The sequence below is a fragment of the Salarias fasciatus genome (genome assembly GCF_902148845.1).
Source record: "Salarias fasciatus chromosome 23 unlocalized genomic scaffold, fSalaFa1.1 super_scaffold_20, whole genome shotgun sequence".
NCBI lineage: Eukaryota > Metazoa > Chordata > Actinopteri > Blenniiformes > Blenniidae > Salarias > Salarias fasciatus.
This window is the reverse complement of record NW_021941230.1, coordinates 8917334-8938360: the sequence shown is the minus strand read 5'-3', so window position 1 is coordinate 8938360 and position 21027 is coordinate 8917334. Positions and strand designations below refer to the sequence as shown.

The following is a 21027-nucleotide window of genomic DNA, read 5'->3' as shown; positions in this document are numbered from 1 at the left end:
ATTTATACTTTTTGCACAAAATGTTAAAAATATAGTCAGCAGAATTATTTGTACTATTCTTAGTTTTTGTCGTTATTTGGGAAAATGCACTCCAGTGAAATCATAAAACGCCTCACCATTTCAAGTCCTGCGCCCTTCACGTTCACACTCGCGCAATAAATTTCACTTTTTTAAAGCCCACTGAAAGATGACAGCAGTGCCAGTATCATTTTCTTTTATTTCTTCATTATTATCATAGAAAACACTCCATACAACATGATTTTAGAAAATTACTAAGAGCATATAAAATAATCTTTTGTACAGTACTTTTTTTTTTGTACATTCAGTGATATGAAATAGCACATTTCTGCTTTTCATATATGTTCATTCTTGAGTTACAAAAACATAATCACACATTAAAAAAAAAAGGAAATAGAGATTAAACAGTATTACTGCCATTTTCCTGATAAGATTCTGCATTAGGCTCAGCGTGTTCAACGCCATACGTCGACATGTGCAAACATATATTTGCTACATTAGAATTTTTTTTTTTAAATATTATTCACAAGAGGAAATAAAAAAAGTTGTTCTGATCCATGGGACTTTACGCAAAGCACCTCTGCAGGAAGTGACTCATGTGGGTGTAGACGTGTAGGCGAGCAGAGCCGCCGATTCCATGATCCCGATCTGTGTACCACTGCATCAAAAAAAGAACAAAGATTCGTGAAAACATCAGTATTGGGACAGTATTTAATCTATTTGAATCCTCTAAATGTACTCACCATGGCCTCGAAGTCTACCTGCTCCTCCACCAGGGCTTCTGAGATCTCAGCCGCCTGCTGGAAATGCACATTATCTGGAAAACACACACATTCCCATGTCAGGATGGATCTTCTCATCGTGATAACTTGGGAGATCATGTAAGATTATGTATGTATATATTATTTGCTGTCCCACATGAGCTGATTAGATCCAGCCCGGACTCACCGTCAGCCGTCCCGTGAATCAGGAGATACTTCACCGCGTGGAAGTTCTTGGCTCGGCCAGTAACCGTCGAGTTCTGCACACAGTCAGATGAAGACGTGCGGTCAGCGCGCCGGCAAGTGAGACGTTTTTTTCTTACGTGGCAGAGCGGAGAAACTCACATCGTAGTACTCTTGGTTCTCTGACGGCTGCTGCATGTAGCGCTCGGTGTAGATGGAATCTGATCAGAAGGTGGAGAAATCACTCGTGTATTAAATGTTTGTCATTTATCTACATTGATGAAGTTAACAATGATGGTTAAAATAATAAAAAAAGTACCATAATATGTCCATTTGGAGACGGGAGCCACCGCCATTCCACATTTAAAGACTCCACTGCCGGAGCCCAGGACCATTGACGTAACGTATCCGCCGTAGGACTGTGTGAAGGTAAACAGCTCAACTCTGAGAGGAACACTAAAATATTCTCAATATGCTCCATGTTTGAACTGCTTTATCTTGATTCTGTGGTCTTAAAAATAAAACTCACCCATCCCCAAATAGCAATGTTGTCTTTGTCGACGAAGCCCATCTTGATGAATTCCCTGAAAAGGAAGAAGACGGTTGTGTTTTCAACGCGCGGGGACACGTGACATCCAGCTTCGTCCAGATTTTCCAGGGCAAAGGGGAGAAGGTGTTTGTTTGAAGATGCGGCGGCGGCTGCTGCTCACGGCTCCCCTCACCTGGCTGCCGTTATCTGATCTTCCACCTCATAGGTTCCCAGACGTTTGTAGATCTGATGCATTATCTCGTCGCCCCGGTAACCGCTGCCTCGCCCGTCGAAGCTCGCCACGATGACTTTCTCGGTGCTGGCCAGGTAGGTGGCCCATCCGGTGCGGTAGACGTAGTCGACTTCCTGACTGCAGGGACCTCCATATCTGTAAGATTCGGTTAAATTCGTGAGGAAAGCTTCACTCTTATTGTTTTGTTTTGGTTTTTTTTCCTTTTGAAATCGGCTCTTACACGTCTATCAGCAAAGGGTACTTCTTGGATTCATCAAAGCCTGGAGGCAAAACCATCAGGTACCAGAAATCTGTCAAAACAAAGGAAAACACAGGGAATTATGAGTTTCACTTTCAAATAAAAGTCACTATTCTCAGCTGTGTTTCTATTTATTCTCGTAGTTTTTCTTGAAATTTCAAATAGAGTTGTGCGACTCTTTGTTTTAGGAGGTCTGGGTGCTTTTTGTCTTCTGAATCGGAAGATCTTCTTTCTTCTTTTGTAATTCTTCCCCAAAATTCTATGGCAATCAGCTGATCACACAATTCAGCCGACCCCTCTTCGATTTAATCGAGCTATCGCCGAAGAGTCTGCTTACCGAATCCAGCCACTTTGATGGTGCCTCTGGTGGTGGTGGGCATTGCGATGTCGGCTATCAGGTCCATGTAGGCCTTGTTATCTTCCAGAACTGTGTGCACTGCGCCTTGGAAGAAAAAAAAAAAATCAATGAGCTTGGGGCGAGAGTTTCTCTGCTTTCACACAATCTGAGTCGGTCACAAGATGTGGGAGCATACCTGAACCGTTCCTGTTGTCCACGAGATGATAGGAAGGGATACCGGGACCTTGCAGGTGGAAGACGCCGTTTTTATTGATCTGTTATTGAGCGCGAGAGGAATGTAGAGGGAAAAAAAAAGCAAAGTGAGACTGACCTCTGCAGCTCAGCAGGTAGAAGGAGGCGCCGTGGCTGAAGTAGGCTGAGTTGGACTGGCAGTCGTCGTCGAACCCACAGGTCAGACACTGGGTCTGTCCGTTGGTCCACCTGAGACACACACACACACGCACACACACACAGATCAGTTTCCCTACATCAGAAAATGCGGACAAGTGAGCCGAAGAGCCTCACCTGTACACGTTTCTTCCTCCTGGTCGTTCATCTTTTTCGTTACTTGAGTAATATCTGCGAAGGAAACATGTAAGGTAACATTCAGCATCCCTTAAAATTCAGACAGTTATTGTGACAACTGGTTAAGCTACATTCTTTACAAAAAATATTTTAATGTTCAGTGTCGTGCGTGTGCTAAAACCCTTTTGAAAAACAGCTTGCAGTGGAAACAGCGGCGGATTTGTTACTCACACACTGTCTTCAGTGACTTTCAGGATGCTCACCACTTCCCATGTCCCAGTGGTGATGGCCGTTTCTGTTCCCTGCACGAAGGAACCACAGCGGAATGTGTGTGGGTGGAAGCGTCGCACAATGCGCTACTCATGCAGGGTTCTTTGCATCGACCCCCAACTGCGCCCCCTTGGCGGTGAGACGCCTCCTGAGTTATCCCGCTTTCAGAGAATCATTGTACGTACCCCTGACACATGGTGGATGTGCTTGTAGCCGTTGCCGTCGCTCTTCAGCAGGTAGTAGCTGTTTTTGTCCGCAGCAAACACGGGTTCTGGAGGAGAGAACTAAGATAAAAAAAAAAATGTCATTTTAACATCACAATTACTGTAAAAGTGAAAAAGAAGAAAAAAACTAAACAAAACAAAAGGTTACGCAACAATTTTGTCAGCATTCCCATGCCCTTTTTTTAATAGTGGTAGCGAGACAAAGTCCAACAGTCTGGCTCACCCACAAACATTTGTTTTGCTCAAAGGTTTAACGCTTATTACCCCAGTCTAGTCTTCTCACGTGCATTTGTTGATTTGAAAAAGAGAACTAAAAGTGAAATATATGCATAAAGTGTAATCTTATCAGCGGTCTCGACCTCACCCGTCCAATCCAGCCGCTGCTGCTGTGCTCCTCCTTTTGCTGTAAAAAGATAAAACATTTGAGTTTATAGCCGCACCGAGCCACATTTCATAACAGCGCGGCGGTTTTATCAGCTCCGAGCTCACCGGCAAGTGCAATGAAACGTTGCGACACTCTTCAGTCAACAAAGCTGTTAAATCTCTAACTCTTTAATGCGACTTAATCTCAGTTGGATGAAATGAAACGTCCAGGATAAGTCACGCAGTTTTAAAGAATGGAATAGACTCAATTTGGGCTTTATATGGAGATTGTCGTCATTTTATGTAGTAATTGTTTTTTGTAAAAGCATAGACATTCTCATCGTGTATATTCTTGCCACAACAGAGAAAACTCTTAAGATTTAAAGTTGCAGCTTATTATGGCATAATTTTCATTTTACCAGTCTCTGCAGACCCCTCACACTCCTGCACACACACTCTCCAAACTCCTCCCGCCCGATAGGCGTTACAGAGCACTGCACGCCAAAACCAGCAGACCCAGAGCCAGTTTCTTCTCCCAGGACATCACCCTGACGAACTCCCGGTAAACAGAGTCTCGGGATCCGCTATGAAAACTAAAGCTTAACAGACTGCACCGCCTCAATAACCCTGCCTGTTACACATCACTGTATATACTGTGCTAAAGATGCTATTTTCTTTTCTTCCATTTTTCTTTTTTTCTTTATAAATATGATTGCAAATATTGGGACTTCCTGCTTTTCAGAATGTTCAGGTTTATTTCTACCAACATTCTATAATATAATTTCCAGTAGTTCTCCCTCTTCGCTTATATCCTGTTGCTGTTTGATCTATTTTTTTTTTCTCTTCTTACCACAGAGAGTGAAAAAACCGGAGTCAACTTCCTCATATTCTGATTCTGAAGTTGAAATTGGCCCTGAACTAAAACGTGCTCAACACTTCTGCTTTAGACAAGATGTCAGGAAGTCACACGTAGTAAATAAACGCCCAATGCTAACCCTTTGCTAAATCTCAATGCTAAAATGCTCTTTTAAGTCATGGTCCCGTTCAGAATGGAACAGCTGTGTCATGCCTGCCCTCGAGATAATTCCTATGTCAAATAAACTCCTATCTCAAATGAAACAGCTATCCAAGAAATACTTGACTGTAAAACAAGATAAGGTTAGAGTGCTTATAAGAATGACTGCGTGACTATAGCATGATTAGCCTGATTGCGGTTGACTAAGATTGATATATGGAACATAGATTAGAGTGGTTTTTGAGTTTTACCTGGGCAGGTACCCAGTCGGACTCAGTGAGGTTGTATATCTGAAGGATGAGGTGGTTCTGCAGTCTCTTCAGCCACTGAACAGCCAGCCGGCTGTCGGTCGCCCAGGTAACAGAAGCCAAGTAATGATCCCTGTGGACGACACCGAGAAGGAAAAATGCTCATGTGATATTTTATTTAAAGGGGGGGGGGGAACTAGAAGGTGATAGAAACTGATATTTACTCTGATCTGAACTGCGTTGGGACGAGAACCTCCGATATCTGTGTGGTGTTGTCGCTGTCGACGACGAACAGCTTGACCACGGGGTTCGGAGTTCCCGGCTGCAACGACAGGAGAACGTCACAAAACCCACACGGCAACTTAAAACACAGCCGCTGAAGCCAGCAGGGATGCCCCACCTTCGGGTATGGGAGGGAGACAGTGCTGGGGTACTGTTCATCGCCATACCAGGAGTACTCGATAGTGTGGACCAGGGTGTCGTTGGACTGAATGTAGGCCACGTACTTCCCTCCGGGTGACCACCAGAGACCCTGATTGGACGAGAACATCTCCTCTGGGGAAAAGTAAAAGTGTGTTAGTGGCGGGAAAGTATTGAGCCAATCTTGGGCGACTGGGTGCTTTTTCATCCACGGCGGCGAGTGCCGTCACTTCTCTGAATCAGCTCCGCTCACGGCCTCGAAGCCAAGGATGACGTCGCGGCCGTTTATGGCCGCTGTCATTTTCCTGTCATTTGGTCAGTTATGGCACCTTTAATGCGAGTCTGTTGAGGCCGTTCGAGGCGCCGTTGCTATAACAACGTGACATTAAGTAAGGCGGCAGTGTGTTTGGTGTGCTGACGCAACTAACCCTAATGCTAACTCTCTCTGCCAGTGGCTTTCACAGCAGGCTCAGTCGTACGTCAGATCAGCTCATCTTGGTGTGAGGCGTTCGGCGGACTCAAGCATTCTCAACACTGTATTTTTGCGTGTGTTCTCATTGGTCTCTGTCCATTAGAAACGCTCCATCCTGGATCTGAGCTGTCACTTTCACTACTGCTTGGTTTGCACCCTCTGGTTGGTTTTGTCTTTACATGGAAAACAATCTGAATAATTAGGTGGAAATGCACAAACCTTTGAGCGCTGAGCTCTCTCTGCTGTGAAGTGGACTTGGACACACCCTAGACTTCAGGCTGTGTGTCACAGACTCTAAAATTACAATCCGCTTTTATTTCTTCCATCCATAAAACCTACCTTCATAGTTTTAAACAGATGGTATTTTTAGTCTTCTAATCTGTACCTGTTGCTTTTCTCCATTTGTTATTTAGGTGTAATTGCCCGTGCCTCGTTTTAGAGCTGAGTGGAATCAGGATATTTTGGAGCTCTTTAAAAAAAAAAGTATTATTCATCCCTGAAATTATGACGAGTGGAAAATACTATGTAATTTTTTCTTGCTTTCCATCATTTATGTTGATATGATGCTCTTTGCTGTAAATCTTGCTCTGGGAGTATTTGTTGAAGTACATCTGGCATTAAACTGGGAATTGTATCAGGATATGATACGTCATGTAGAGAGAGGAATGCGGACGGATCAGCCAAACACACATCTGGAGGTGATCAGCCTCGCATTATTAGGAAGTTTTCTGCCAAGAGCCAGCGTAATCTGTGTAGCTCCGACACGTTCTTGAGCAAGATAAAAAAAAAAAAAAAAACCTGACAGATGCAGATCACTCACTGTGAATGACACAAAATCTGTACAGCTTGTTCTTCTTACCCTCATACACCCAGTCCGGGTGCCCGTTGAAAATCAAATTCTCCTTGCCGTCGAAAGTGACTTGCTCAGATTTGGCCGTGGGGCTGGTCTTCACGTACACATTGTTCCCCCAAACGTAGGCCTGCAAGTGCAAATAGACACACTTGAAATCGCAATAAACGCTACACGCTTGTGCCGGTTGAGTGTTTGGAAAAGGCTCCGTTTGGTCGTTTGTCACCTGCTTCAAAGCAGAAGTGTGGCACTAAGCCGTGTCTCTATGAGGACACGACTGTTTGACCCTTTTTGACTCACCAGTTTGTGGCCCTCGGGGGCCCAGGCAAAGTACTGGACCTGATCAGGAATGTCGGAGGGCGTGATAAATTTCCTGAAAGACATTTTAGTGAGTTTACACACAGAAACCATAGTTGGAAGAACCAAAATCTTCTCCAGCAGTGATTCCAACGGCTTTTTAATCAGGGCCAATCTAACGGGGCTCCACGTAAAATTAAAAAAAAAAAAAAAAAAAGTTGTTTACTTACTTGTTTTCGATGTCATAAATTGAGTATAAAGCCATGAACGAGTGTCTCCACAGCTGGAGGGGATAAAAACAAACCAGCGTGAGCGTCCAGGACCTTCAGCCGGGCGCCGCGCCGTCACCGGACAGGCCTACCTTGGTGTAGTTGCTCCTCAATGCTGCGAATTTTCGGTCGGCAGATAGAATGAAATCATCTGCATTTTTTTCAACCTGCGCGTTGAACAAAGACAAAGTGAGACTCTCACGCACACACACACAAACCTCATTTGGTGTGACGGGCAATTGGGACTTACAAACGCGTCTTTGCTCAGGAATTCTGACTCCTCTTGTGTGAGCACGTTGAAGAGTACCACCGCGCCCATTGAACGACGTAGATACTCATGATCTGTGGTGGAAGATGAGAAAAATGACTGCCATACAGAGCAGAATATACGTGTTTACTTGAAGGGAGAAGATAGCAACTCATAATGTGGATAGAAAACACATGATAAAGAAAAAAAAAAAGCAATGACTCATGACTGATGAGGCTCTCATGTTGGGAGGGCCAAAAATTCCTGTTTTGAACTTTTAAAACATGATGAGGCCATGAAGAGCATTTCAAACCCAACCCAGGGAAAATGTCTGAATCTAGAAGATGTCGTTAAAAGTGAAAAAAAAAAAAAAAAATCTAAATCCATCCTCTTCAGTTTGCTGATGTTGATTGGATCATGATGATGATTTTCCTCTGATAAACTAAATTAAAAGACAGTCCCTAATTTGGGGACCGTGACTCAAACAGAAATGCAGACGTCTTCAGATCCCAATTAGGAGACATGCAGGAAAAATAAAGTTTGTTTGATCTGAAATTAGAGGTTTAGTGACGATGACTCAACAACGGTCAGCTTAGCTTCTTAAAATAAAGGCGTCATCCTCTTGATTATAAGTACAGTGGAGATGAAACTTTAAGCTGTTAAGATAGTAAAGAATTCAAGAAAGAGTCAGAGGATCCTCTTAGAAGTGTGACTTCAGTTTCAATTGAATTCAGGGTTCATTGTCTGTTGATCATAAATGGTTTAGAATTTAATGGCAGAATAAAAAAAAAAATGTTTCTTGAAATGTGGAATTCACAATTTAGGGACAACAGATGTGTTCAGAATATCATAGTCCGTGTAAGTCTTGTACTTGTGATCACATCGAAGTTTCCAGAGGGTCCAATTGCTTTAAATGCCATAATGGAATCTCTTCCAACACCATAAACATGACACAACAATTGCATATTACGCCCACGCCCGAATACACGACGTGATAAGTTAAGCCACCTCTGTCAATCAATAACCGGGACAATGTTTTAACAGACACTTCTTCATTTAAAGAGCTCAGCTGATGTGACTCTCTCTTTTTCTCAGGTATTCCCCACCTGAAATCCAACTCAAGCCGTAGGACCTTGGCGACATTGAGCTGTTGAAGACGTCCGCAAGGGTGAAAGTCTTCTCGCTCTCCTCCTTCACATCCTCCTCTGAAATGCAACAGCGGGAGATTCAGCAGTTACAGATAGCATATCATCCATATGCATCAGGACCGTGGTCATAAAGGATTTTCTTAGGGCTGTAACTGATAAGGACTCTCTCGTAAAATATGCTCGTGCTTGAAATTATATCAGTGCTGTGAGGCACCCAAGGTTAATATGTATTTCCATTTAAATTAAAGGGACAACGTTTGGCTGTAATGAATTTAATGGACAAACAAATGATAAATGTCTGTGATGTTTCTGAAATGCAACATGCAAACAGTCTGAGACGATCACTATTGTGTGAAGACTTCACATTTTCTTGTTACTATTTCTTTAACTTCTTTCAAATGTATTAAATATTCTTTCTTTTCTTTTCTTTTTCTTCCCAGATGCGCGCCCGTCAACGCATATGTGCGTAATGACTTGTGCGTAAAGTCGCTCCTCGACGGCGTGGGGACCGCCAGGGACGATTTGATCAAACAAGACTCACCGTTCAGGAAGATGACTGTGGGCACCGTGATCAACACGACCACCACGGCCACCGCGGCGAAGCCGAGGATCACCTTGGCGATGGTGGAAACCTGCGCAGGAGGGAGCAGAGACACGATCAGAAGTCACAGACGCATTCCGACGCGTGAGTGCCCAAATGAAGCAGACACCAACCATTGTTGCTGCTGCTGCTGTTGATTCTCGTTATAAAAGTGAAAAAAACAGATGAAATCACAACTCCATCGATCCGGCAGCTGCAGGCGCGGAATACACCGGAGTTATGCGGCGAGCGCGTGCGTCCCCGTTAAATATTAGCCCTCGCGAAGTTCCAAAGGTGGGATCGAGTGTGAATCACTGCCGGGTAAAGTTCGGCACGTTTGATGGCGTTTCAGCGTTTTTGAGGAAGTGGCTGTCTCCCCCGAGCCGCGCGCCATCCAAGGACGCGCTCATTAGTCGAAACTCCGGCGCGCGCGCTGCGCAAAACCGCACAGCGGAGCGCAAACTAACTGCGCGCCGCAGCCGCAACCTGTGGGCTTTTAGAGCGATTTGCGCGCTGAAAGTATCGCGCTGATCGCTGATTGTTGCGCATTTTAACCAACTCATATTAGCAACCTGTCGAGTGTGCAGGTTTGTATACTTGCGCAATCTGTCGGTCTTGCGCATTTTGTTAACTTTACATTGATGGAATGTCTCCTGCGGATCCATTATTCGCAATACCTTTTCTGCAAGTTAAGAGCGACATTGACTCATTATTTTGAGTATTTTTTTATTAATTTGTGCTCAAAATGTTCACATGCATCACATCTCTGAAAAGTTTCTGCTCTTGTTTCTTCTTCTTTGTTTTATCGGACTGATACACACCGTTTATCCCCAGAGTACTGGTACTCTTTCATGTCTGCCTGTCATTTCCTGTCCATGTTTGAACTTTTTAGGTGCGGTCACTTTGTGATGGTTTGCTCATATCTGTGTTCATTCTGTCTGTTCGTTACGCGTCAGTTCTTTATTTTGTGTCTGTTTTGCTGATACTGTTTTTTTCTCCTTTTACTTCCTCTCTAGACTTAAATAAACTCTGATTCTATTTTAATTGTCTGATTCAGTGAGATTTTCTCACTGAAAACAGGAAGTTTTGCATTCCGAGTCTGTCGTTAGTCACTGTGTTTATAAGTTGAAGTACTTTTTAAATGCCTTTTTACCATTTTTTTTAGTTCAATTTTTTTGTGTGCTTCTTTTCCTTGTGTGTGTCTTGTCATTTTATCAGTTTTCTTTGGGGGACAAGTTAAATGTATCCATTTTATCTGTCTTTTCAGTCATTTTGTGTCTCTCTGTGGTATTCTTTAAAGTCTTTGTCGCCATTATATGTCTGTTTAAGTCATTTTCACGTCTCTCGTCGTGTCCTCCCGCGCCTCTGCATAGCCTCGGAGCAGTTTATATAAGCGCTGGATGATTGATAACACGGTAAATAGCTGGATAAAGAAGGAGAAGTGGCCGTCATAAAAGCTGCAGGACGAACAGAGCCCTGTGTGTTTGCCTAATAATTATTGGCCTGTCTGTTCAGGATTAGGCAACGGTGAGAACTGCCTGCTCTGGAAACCCTCTGACAGAAGTGCAAGGGTTTGTGACACAGAGAGCGACACAGGAATAAAATGTGTGTGTGTGTGTGTGTGTGTGTGTGTGTGTGTGTGTGTGTGTGTGTGTGTGTGAGTGTGTGTGTGTGTGTGTGTGTGCTAACAGCCTGTTAAAAGCTTCACAAATACAAATCTGTGGCTTTATGAGGACTGCACACGGCGGCGCGCGCACCGGACGTCCTCTGCAAACAGATGGACGTCTCTCCTTAATGCAGCACGGCTTGTTTGAAAAGACACTCGACAGATTTCCACTTCCAGGTGTCGCTGTGGCTGCAGCTCGCCCGCTGCTGCTGGAGACGTGAGGACCGGACAGACACCTGATAAACCCTCAGTCCGCCTCAAACCACCCGGGGGGGTTTTAAGACTCCCTTCTCACACCCTCTTTACCGTCTTTTGCAGTTTTATTTTCTGTCCTTGTGTCTTTGTTGCACCTTGTTGTTTCCATTTTGTGTCAGCCTGTCTATTTTGGTAGGTTTACGTCTGAGGTCTTTTTCTGACTCCATTTGGACATCCTGGATCTCTTTTATATGGTCTCATGTCTGTTTTAGGGCATGCTGTGGCTTTGTTAGGACATTTTGAATGAATTTGTCACAGTTTATGTTGCACTGGAGATATTTCATGTCTCTATTTGGAAATTTGGACCTTTTTTTTTTCATTTTTTGATAGATTTATGTCTCTATGAGGAGATTTTTTGTCTCCCTGACAACATTTTGGATCATTGTGTCTGTTTTGTTGTCACTTGGCAATTGTTTTTAATAGTTTTTAGCAGTGTTATGTGTATTCGAGGTCACTCTGTGTCTTTATTAGGACTTTTCTATCACTTTGTAATGATTCTATGTTGCCATGAAGATAATTTATTTCTTTATTCACACATTTTAATTTTTTTTTTTAAATAAATGTTGAAATAATTCAGTTTCTCTTTTTAGAGGAATAAGGTTTTGATGAGGACATTTTACATCTCCATTTAGTAGTTTTGTCTTTCTTTGAAGTCATTTTGTTTCTCTGTGACAACATTTGCGTCTTTTGTTGTCTTTTTGGTTTGTTTTTTGTTGTTGTTGTTGTTTGTTTCCCTGAGGGCTGTTTTTGTCTGCATTAGAACATATTGGAACTCCTTCTCAAGATTTTATCTGTTTGACAACATGTTGTGTCTAAAAGGACATTTTACCTCATTCTGTCAATTTTTGTATCACTTTTTGAACGTTTCATGTCTGTTTTGAGACACACTGCGTCTTCATTGAGACATTTTGACTCACTTTAAAGTAGTTTCATTATTTCCATGAGAATATTTTCTGTCTCCTTGGTCATTTGGCAGCTGTTTTTAGTCGCGTTATGTCTATTTGGGGACATTCTGTCTCCGTGGGGTTATTTTCTAGCTCTTTGTGGCGATTTTGCTTTTCGTCTTTGCAGTTATCTTCGGGTAGGTTTGGCATTTGGCTTGGGTTTGACCTTCGCTACTCTTCAGCGCAAACGGAGGGAGTTCGGGGCTGTAACGGCATTCTTGGCTGGTGGATGGAAGTCAGTGTTTTGGAAAACTGAGGAAACAGAAACGGGTCAGTGACGCCTGCTCTAACATCCTGAGAGCAGCCACTTAAAGCCTGCGTTTCCTAACGGCAGCTCCACAGTAGCACCTCACATCCGTCAGACTCCTGCTGTGGGCAACAATTTAACGTGGCAAACACCAAATGAACGTCAAATTTGCCACAACTAAAGTTAGTTATAAAAATGTATTATCATAGGGAGAAAATGAAGGGCGTCAAACTAACTTTAGTTTGCACACACGGCCCAGTTTGATCTCCACGTTTCAGTGGGAAGAGAAAGTTTGTTATTAAGAACAGCTTCATTTTGTTCTTGTTTTTGAAAAATCTGAAGTTTCAGACATTTTGAAATGAAAATAAATTGAATTTCATTTTCATATTATTTTTAAAAAAGATGCCTGCAGGTACAAAACTACAATCAAAAGATGTTGAATGTATTGGGGAACTTTACTATAGGAATGTACTCATAAATATGGCATATATTCCAACTATTGCATGAATTTGTCACTGGCATTGTCTGCTCATAACTCAACAGCAAAAAAGGGCAGCACAATGAGGATGGTGTCAAACCACAACAACATTGTTGCTCTTATTACACATTTAAATCAGCTTTAAATGTGAAAATGTGGCAACATGTTTTCAGAGATGACCTCAAATACAACCAAAGATTATTATAATGTGTGGAGCTGAAACAACACGTTCCTTCAGACAGTCTTTTAAAGATTTGGATGTTTCATGTATGTAATCTAAAAAAACTTCATATTCAGAGTTGAAATATGAAGAAGGAAAATGGAAATGGAAATTTGTGGTTTTCATTTTAAAGGTGCACACACACACACACACACACACACACACACACACACACACACACACACACCCACACACACACACACACACACACACACACACACACACACAGTTCGTTAGAACAGGAAGCTGAACTTTCTCCTCCACCCACACACAGTGACTCGGTGTTCTATATTGTCCTGACATTTACCGTCACGTTTCCTGCCATGAGGGACTCCGTTTCTGACTGAAGAAGACGTATCTCAGCGTCAAGAGTGTCTCTTTGACCAGCAAGAAGAAATTAGTGGAGGGTTAATCTTTTTCACAATCTTATTCAGAATTTCTCATTGATCTCTGGCAGCCAGCGTATCCTGAATGGAATCCATTTCTTTTCTCAATCCTGATGGATTAAAACATGAAAACGTTTCAGCTGCTCAACTTTTGGGTAAAAATCTTAAACCTGATGCAGCCAGTTAAATCCCCAACTTGCAGCTCATGTTTTCTCCTTGAAATATAAGGAAGCTACAATTCATTCAGACCAGTGACGTTTGCCACGCTTACTACAACAGAGAGTAAAGAAACCATGGTGACATTCTTTAATTTTATATTTTTAAACCTTTTGTTTCAGTTTTCCCTGTCCATTTGAAGCTTGTGTGCAACTCATGAAAAAAACAGACTTGCAGGTAGACTGTATTTATAGTCGTGTTTTAAAAATATAAAATGTAAGTTAAAAAAAACAAAGTGAATTCATTGTGTGTAGTGCACTTGCAGTTTGACTCAGAGGTCTTAAAGCTCTATCTAGTGACGAAAAGTAAGTAATGCAGGACAGATTTTTCTCTGATTATTTTAGACTCCTGTAATTATGACATTCTGTGAACTTTGGAAAAAAAAAAAACAAGAAAAATATTTGATATTAGAAAAGCTAATGATGTTTTAACCTTTGTATTGTTCTTTGCAAATTTTTAGTTTTATATGTTGGAGATTGTAAGAAAAACCTCTGTTTTTTTACTGTTTTTTCCTTCTATTTTTTTCAAAGTCATGTAGCTCAACATGAGGCCCTCCACATGTTTGCTGGGTCCTATTCCTACGACCCTAATAAAATCAAACATCTCAGCCGTCAGTCCAAAAATCACCACTATTTTTAACCTCTGCTGACCAAGTCCCACCCGCCCTCAAAACTGCATTTATACGCCCTCTTCTAAAAAAGCCCTCACTGGACCCTGAGATCCTCACCAATTACACACCAATTTCAAACGAACTGTTCCTTGCAAAGGTGCTGGGAAAAAGTCATTGCATTACAACTTCACAATCACCTTCAGACCCACAACCTGTACGAAAAGTTCCAGTCTGGGTCCAGAACAGCCCACTGTGCGGAGACAGCCCTGGTCAGAGTCATTAATGACCTTCTTGTGGCTGCTGACCAGGGCTCACCATCTCTCCTCTGTCTGCAGCATTCGACACTGTCGACCATAACATCCTGCTGCATTGGCTCCAGTATGAGACTGGTCTTTCTGGCACCATTCTAAACTGGTTCCAGTCCTATCTCAGTGGGAGAACAGAATTTGTCGCTCTTGGGCAATCTAAGTCACTTACCCGTACAGTTACTTGTGGTGTTCCACAAGGGTCGGTCCTAGGTCCAATACTTTTCATCACTTATATGCTCCCCCTTTGACAAATTCTCACAGAACATGGAGTGTCTTATCACTGATGACACACAAGGGGGCGGCGCTCCCTTGCGCGTTGTGTGCGGGCAGTCTATGGAGGTAAATTTGTCTTTATTTTTCAATAAAAAAAAAGTTGCTCCAATCACAAAACATGTTTTCAATCAGAAAAAACTTCACTTCAATATATATATATATATATATATATATATATATATATATATATATATATATATATATATATATATATATATATATATAAAACGTTTTCATTCAAAGAAAAAACTTGTTCAAACCCAAAAAAAATTGGATACCCCCAAAAAATTGCATATAAACATGTTTTTTCTTTGATAGAATTTTTTGGGGGGTTGAAAATGCATTTTTTGATTGAAGTCCTGTTTTTGGATTTGAGCCATATTATGGGTAGGACATTTGTTTCTTTATTATTCAATCAAAGATATAAGTTCAATAAAAAAAAATGTTTTCAATCAAAGCAAAAAAAAAAAATGTTCGGAGTGTTTCGACTTTGTTTTGACATGCAAACACCTTTTTTTCATTCAAAGTGAAAAAAGTTTTGAAGCCCATTTTTTGAAGCCTCTTTTTTGGAGCCTCTTTTTTGAACCATGTTTTTTGATTGAATCATTTTGACACAAACGTCCCGCAGTGGGCGGATGCTTCTCCATTGGTCGGGCATGTTTGAGTGACAGGTGTCCACACCAATGATGAATCTCTCCAGAAGAAGCCAGAAGCTGGAAGCTAGCTGCTTGTGTGTGCGCGGGGAAGTCAGTTTCTATTTCGGGGTGTACTGGAGCTCCGACGCCACATTGCTGCCTCCGACTTTGGCGATGGATACCACAAACTACAAACTACAAACAACACCGGCTCTGGAATGACCTCCCAGAGACCTTGAGGGCCCCACAGAGTGTGGAATTGTTAAAGAAAGGCCTAAAGACTTTTCTTTTTAAAAAAGCCTACACTCTTTAATCGACCACTTAAATTTCTGATTTGTTACCTGTTAATACTATTGTGTTTTATTATGCTGTGCTAATTCTGTCATGTTTTTATCATTGATTTATCTCTATGTGGCACTTTGAGATCTCTTTTTTGAAATGGAAAGTGTAAATAAATAAAATGTATTATTATTATTATTATTATTATTATTATTATTATTATTATTATTATTATTAGCTTAAGCAACACGAAGGAACTTTCAGTTTTTGTTGATTGTGGTGGCGCCAGTGGACAAAAGCGGTACTGTTTTGCCTGAACGAATACCACAGTTCCCATGAGGCCTAGCGCGTGGCATCGTAAAATGCTGCTCCCGGTGGCATGCTGTCAGACTGAACTCGCCTACATTTGTTTCCAGTGGCTGTGTGAAGGATGGATAGCGACGAGGTAATGAATCTAATGGTGGCTAAACAATGTTATATCATGATGCTGAAAATAAACGTTTAACTTCGGTAAACGTAACTTTGTTTTTGTATCGCTTTTCCCCCCTCGGAGACCATGCCGTAAAGCAGTCCGCACATTTGGAGTTTTTTAGTGTGCAGGCTTCCTACCACCCTCCTCACAGCTGCTTAGTCCAAATGAAAGCAATACTGACGCCCTCAGCCCGTGACAGAGGGGTCATTCAACTAGTTGTAAGTTGATGTATCATCACAAAAGATATTAAAATGTTTTATTAAGGTTGAAAAGTTCCTTAGTGTCGCTTTAAGTTTCAAATTGACACTTTCTGTTCTTCGTAAGTGCGTAGCCCGCCTACGGGCTTCGCTAGTGGCACACCTCCAATCTCTGTCCAATCCACTGAGACTATACAAAGCTTGACGCACCAATCCCCCGCACGCGATGGCGCAGCGCCACGCCCCACACCGAGGGTACATAACCTCGGATGGCGCTAAGCAAACCCTTCTTCTTTGTCAGCATCTCCATGAGACTTAGAAGCCTCTATTCTCCGGATCAAGATTTGACTAGGATGGATTCGCCGGCCCGGGACCAGTCGCCATCGGGCGTCGGGCCGTTCTTCTGCCGCTCTTGCGGCATTCCGCTCATCGTGCAGGACTGTCACGAGCTCTGCTTCCTCTGCCTTGGCTGGCAGCATTACCGCCAGCGGACCTCCTGCCCGGCCTGCCTCGCGCTGCCGCTCGAAGAGAGCCAGCGGCGAGCAGCCTTTATGGGCGCAACCTCCCCTGCTCCTGCCGGTGAGGACGACGCCGAGGAGACCGCCGCCGCCGCCGCCGCCTACGACTGGGCCGAGATCCGCGGCAGCGTCAGCAGCAGCAGCAGCAGCAGCATGTCTGTGTCACGGAGTTCTACTCGGTTCGACTCCGCCTCCACCGCATCCCGTCTCCCCCGTGAGCCTGTGGAGCACCTCGCGGGGCTCTTCACTTCAGCCGCCGAGTGCACCGGCCTCGCGCTGCCGCCGCAGCCTCCGGAGCCGGTGCAGCGTGATTTTGCACTCGGGCTGGCAACCCGGTCACGGGCTCAGTCCCGGACTGCGGTCCTATGTCCCGCCGTGCCGTCGTTTCAAGCTCACGTGCAGCGGGACTGGGGTACGCCACTTGCCGCCAAGGGTACGGTGAAGGGCTACCGAGAGTATTCTTGTGTGGAGGGCTGGCCGCCGGTCTCCGGAGTGCCTGCCATTGAGGACTCCGTTCGGCTGTGCCTCCTCCCCCGATCCTCCGCCTGGCCTGGCGGAAAGCCCGTGCTGCCGTCGGAAAGGGACAGGCGCATGGCGAGCTTCCTGGATCGTGGCTATGCTAGCGGCAACCTGACGTTCGCCCTAGCCAATAACATGACCTTCCTCCTGGGCTCTGTGGACAAGATCTGCCACGAGAAGTCCCAGCTTTCCCCCGAAGACATCGTGGAAGTCCAAAATACGGCCGAAGTCCTGATGCGCATGTGCAGAGCCATCGCCGTCAGTGGAGGCCGCGTCATGGCCAACGCACAGCTCGCCATGAGGCACCTGTGGCTTGGTCTGTCTTCTTTATCTGAGCGGGACCAGCGGGGCGTCCTGGGACTCCCCCTGCCCACCTCTTCTCTTTTTGGGCCCGATATACAGGTGATCATCGAGCGCCTGGAGGCAGCAGCACGAGGCTCCACCTCCAGCCCCGCCGTGAGCCGCCGCCGCAGCGCCGCCGCTCCGCCGCTCCGCCGCTCCGCGGACCAGCGGCGTCCCGCTCCTTGGAGCACCTCGGCACCTGGACAGACCGGACCGTCTTTCCGCCGATCCTCCCGGGGCGCCGATCAGCCCAGACGGTCCCGCGCTCCCGAGACACGGAGCGCCCCGTCCGCTCGACCCGCACCTGCCAGCAAACATGCAAATAAAGGCCGTCAGGCCCGTTACATCTTCCAAAGAGCAGCAGTCCCTCCTCTCCCCCGTGTTAGCATGATCGAAAAGTGCAAAACCCGGCTGGGCCCTTCTCCCTCCCTCCTCCCGCTCCGCGATAAGGCGGCTGAGGATGGTGAGCGGAATGCGCACGGAACCGCCTCTTCACCGGCGCTTTCTTCGCGCTCTGGCCGCAATGCGGCTGCGGACGTGGGGCATAGCAGCGCGCTGGAGCCGCTAGCTTTCCCGCTGTGTGCGTCACGCAAGCGGTGCGCTGCTGATGTCTTTTCAGCGCCCCGCAAAAGCTCCAGGCTGCACTCTCCACCGGCTTCGGCTCGAGTGAGCATTTCAAAGCGTCAGAGCGACGGCTCCGGCCCGGCCCGGATCCCCGCCGTGGGGTGTCCCGGCCCCGGCTGCACCCATAGCGCTCTCAGCAGCGTCTGTCCGCCGACCTCCGCTCGTGTTAGCATGACGAGGCGTCAGAGCGGTGGTGCCGTTACGCCCCGGGCTGCCGACATGCAGCGCCCCAGCCCCGGCGCCACTCATGCCGCTCCCAGCGGAGTTTCTCCGCCGAGCGGCGGACTCACGCCGGCCCGGGTGTCCGCCGTAAAGCGCCCCGATCCCGGCCTTATTGGTGTTGCTCCCGGCAGCGCTCCCTCGGCTTTCCCGTGTGTTGTCACAGCGGAGCCTCGGAGCAGCGGAGCTCTGCCGTCCCGGGCTCCCGCTATTGAGCGTCCCGGCTCCGGCTTCAGCATCACGGCCAGCGATCCGGAAAGCCCGGACATCAGCACCGAGGACAGCGACCCGGAAAACTCCGGGATCGCGCTGCCTCTGCTCGGGTTGTCCCCAGCAAAGTGCCGGTCCGCGGCCGCCTGGCGGCCGCCCGCTCTCATTCAGGAGACGCCTGCTCCACAGCCCTTTCGCCGGGGCCCCCCGTCTCCCGAGGCCAGGAGGACGGGTGGGCCGTCCCCGCTGGCCGTGGTACAGCCACTCACGCTCCGGTTTCACACGTGGCGTGTTATGTTGGCACCGCTTTCTCCCTGGCTGTCCAGGACACTGAGAAACAGTTATGCCCTGCAGTTCACCTGTCGTCCGCCTCTCTTCAACGGCATCCTTCGTACGCGGCTCGCATGCCCTGCGGGGACGGCCGCTCTCGAGGCAGAAGTAGCCTCACTCCTCCGCCGGGGTGCGGTCACGGAGCTGAGCGCGACAGAGGCGCACTCGGGTTTTTATTCCCCCTACTTCTTGGTCCCCAAGAAAAGCGGGGGTGTAAGACCCATTCTGGACCTGAGGGTCCTCAACACTCACATAGCCACCAGGAGGTTCCGCATGCTGACGGTCAAACACCTCCTGGAGAGCATTCGACCTGGGGACTGGATGACTTCGATCGACCTGACGGACGCCTACTTCCACATCCCCATTCTCAGAAGGCACAGAGCCTTCCTCCGCTTTGCCGTGGGGACCAGGTATTTTCAATACAACCGGCTCCCCTTCGGCTACTCTCTCGCCCCTCGCACCTTTACCAAGTGTGTCGAAGCAGCATTGGAGCCCCTCCGTCGTCGTGGTCTGAGGATCCTCATGTGGCAGGATGGGTGTGTTTGTGGTTGGTCTCAGCCTATTGGCTGGGGGCACTATAAAAACCCCTCCCACGTCTGTGTCGCCCTCTGGTTCTTGCACTTCCGGGTTGGTGCTGGCTGGTAGTGGTGGTTCGTGAGAGCAGGTAAAGGCTAACATCCCACATGAAATGTATCGTATTGGTTTTGATGAAAGTTCCGCCTTGCAGTGTCGCGAGGGCTCCGGGGGGGAGCGCGTCAAGCGCATGCCGCAGCAGTTGTAGATCGGGCGCATGGGTCCCGATGGTCCGGTGCTGGTCTGAGCATTTGTCCCGCTAACGGAAGTCGGAAGCGGTATGTTATTGTTTAACTTTCTGGTAATCAACAGGTGTGCAGGCTGTAACAAATCCTTTTCTTATTAGGTTCTGCCCTGTTCGAGCCCTGTTTCCAGCGCAGACACACCACGGCTGTCTTTGTCCTTTTTCTTTGTCCTTGTGTTTGTCCATCCTGGAGCTGCTGCCATGTTAAATGTTATTCTGCGTCGTGTCCTCCGCACGGTGGCGTGTTGGTGTGGGCCAGCCCAAACACGCATGGGACTTTGGACCAGAATGATGCGCGCGCTCCTGTCAATTAAGTGTTTTTGTTTGAAACAATAACTTGAACGAATGTAACTGAACTTAACGAGGAATAGAATAAATTATTTTCACCTGGAACCTCTGTACTCCTTTTTATCATCCGGCGAACCTGTGTAGCCTTTTTTTTTTACAGTTTAGTTTATTTCCTGGGGTGAAATTCCCCAGGTGGCGTTGTCTGGCAACACCTATATAATATTTAAATTCCCCGCTTTGCCACACTCACTTACATCGACGACTGGCTCATACTGGCGTCCTCTCATCAGGAGGCTGTGCTGCACACGACCCAGGTCCTGCACCACATCGAGCTCCTGGGGTTCATGGTGAACCGACACAAGAGCGCGCTCACCCCAGCTCAGAGCATGGCTTATCTGGGGTTGGAGCTGGACTCGCTCTCTATGACTGCCCGCCTCTCCGAGGAGAGACGGACCTCCCTTCTCTCGACCCTGAGGTCTGCAGTGACCACACCCCTGGTCGGGGTTCGTCTGATCAGGACCGTCCTGGGTTTAATGGCCGCGGCCCACCCAGTGGTCCGGCTGGGCCTTCTACACATGCGCAGGCTGCAACGGTGGTTTGCACGCCTCCGCTGCGTGGGGAAGTGGGACGGATGCAAACGGTTCCCGATCCCGCCCCAAGCACGCCAGGATCTCCTTTATTGGATGGATCCTGCTCTCCTAATGCAAGGAGTTCCCCTGGGCTGCGT

General features: G+C 46.2%; 1 protein-coding gene across 1 annotated transcript; it reads right to left on the bottom strand.

Moving 5' to 3' along the window:
- Positions 1-197: 197 nt before the first annotated feature.
- LOC115384116 (dipeptidyl peptidase 4-like) lies at positions 198-9598 on the bottom strand. Its single transcript, XM_030086443.1, has 26 exons — positions 9382-9598; positions 9209-9299; positions 8626-8724; positions 7523-7614; positions 7365-7439; positions 7234-7286; positions 7007-7079; positions 6716-6836; positions 5365-5519; positions 5189-5286; positions 4968-5097; positions 3703-3741; positions 3300-3398; positions 3076-3146; positions 2845-2898; positions 2651-2760; positions 2516-2563; positions 2320-2424; positions 1965-2034; positions 1685-1879; positions 1492-1546; positions 1282-1381; positions 1125-1183; positions 967-1039; positions 762-835; positions 198-676 (listed from the first exon to the last, which is right to left on the bottom strand). The coding sequence occupies exons 1-26, from the start codon at positions 9382-9384 to the stop codon at positions 584-586; spliced, it is 2235 nt and encodes a 744-aa protein (XP_029942303.1). The 5' UTR covers positions 9385-9598; the 3' UTR covers positions 198-583.
- Between the last annotated feature and the right edge of the window lie 11429 nt (positions 9599-21027).

Excerpts from the sequence above, each read along its gene's own strand:
- LOC115384116 (XM_030086443.1), bottom strand. Across the intron at positions 5,520-6,715 it reads CCCGGACTGGGTGTATGAGG|AGGAGATGTTCTCGTCCAAT; the intron begins GTAAGAAGAACA and ends ACTTTTCCCCAG. Across the intron at positions 5,098-5,188 it reads CCAACGCAGTTCAGATCAGA|GGATCATTACTTGGCTTCTG; the intron begins GTAAATATCAGT and ends TGTCGTCCACAG.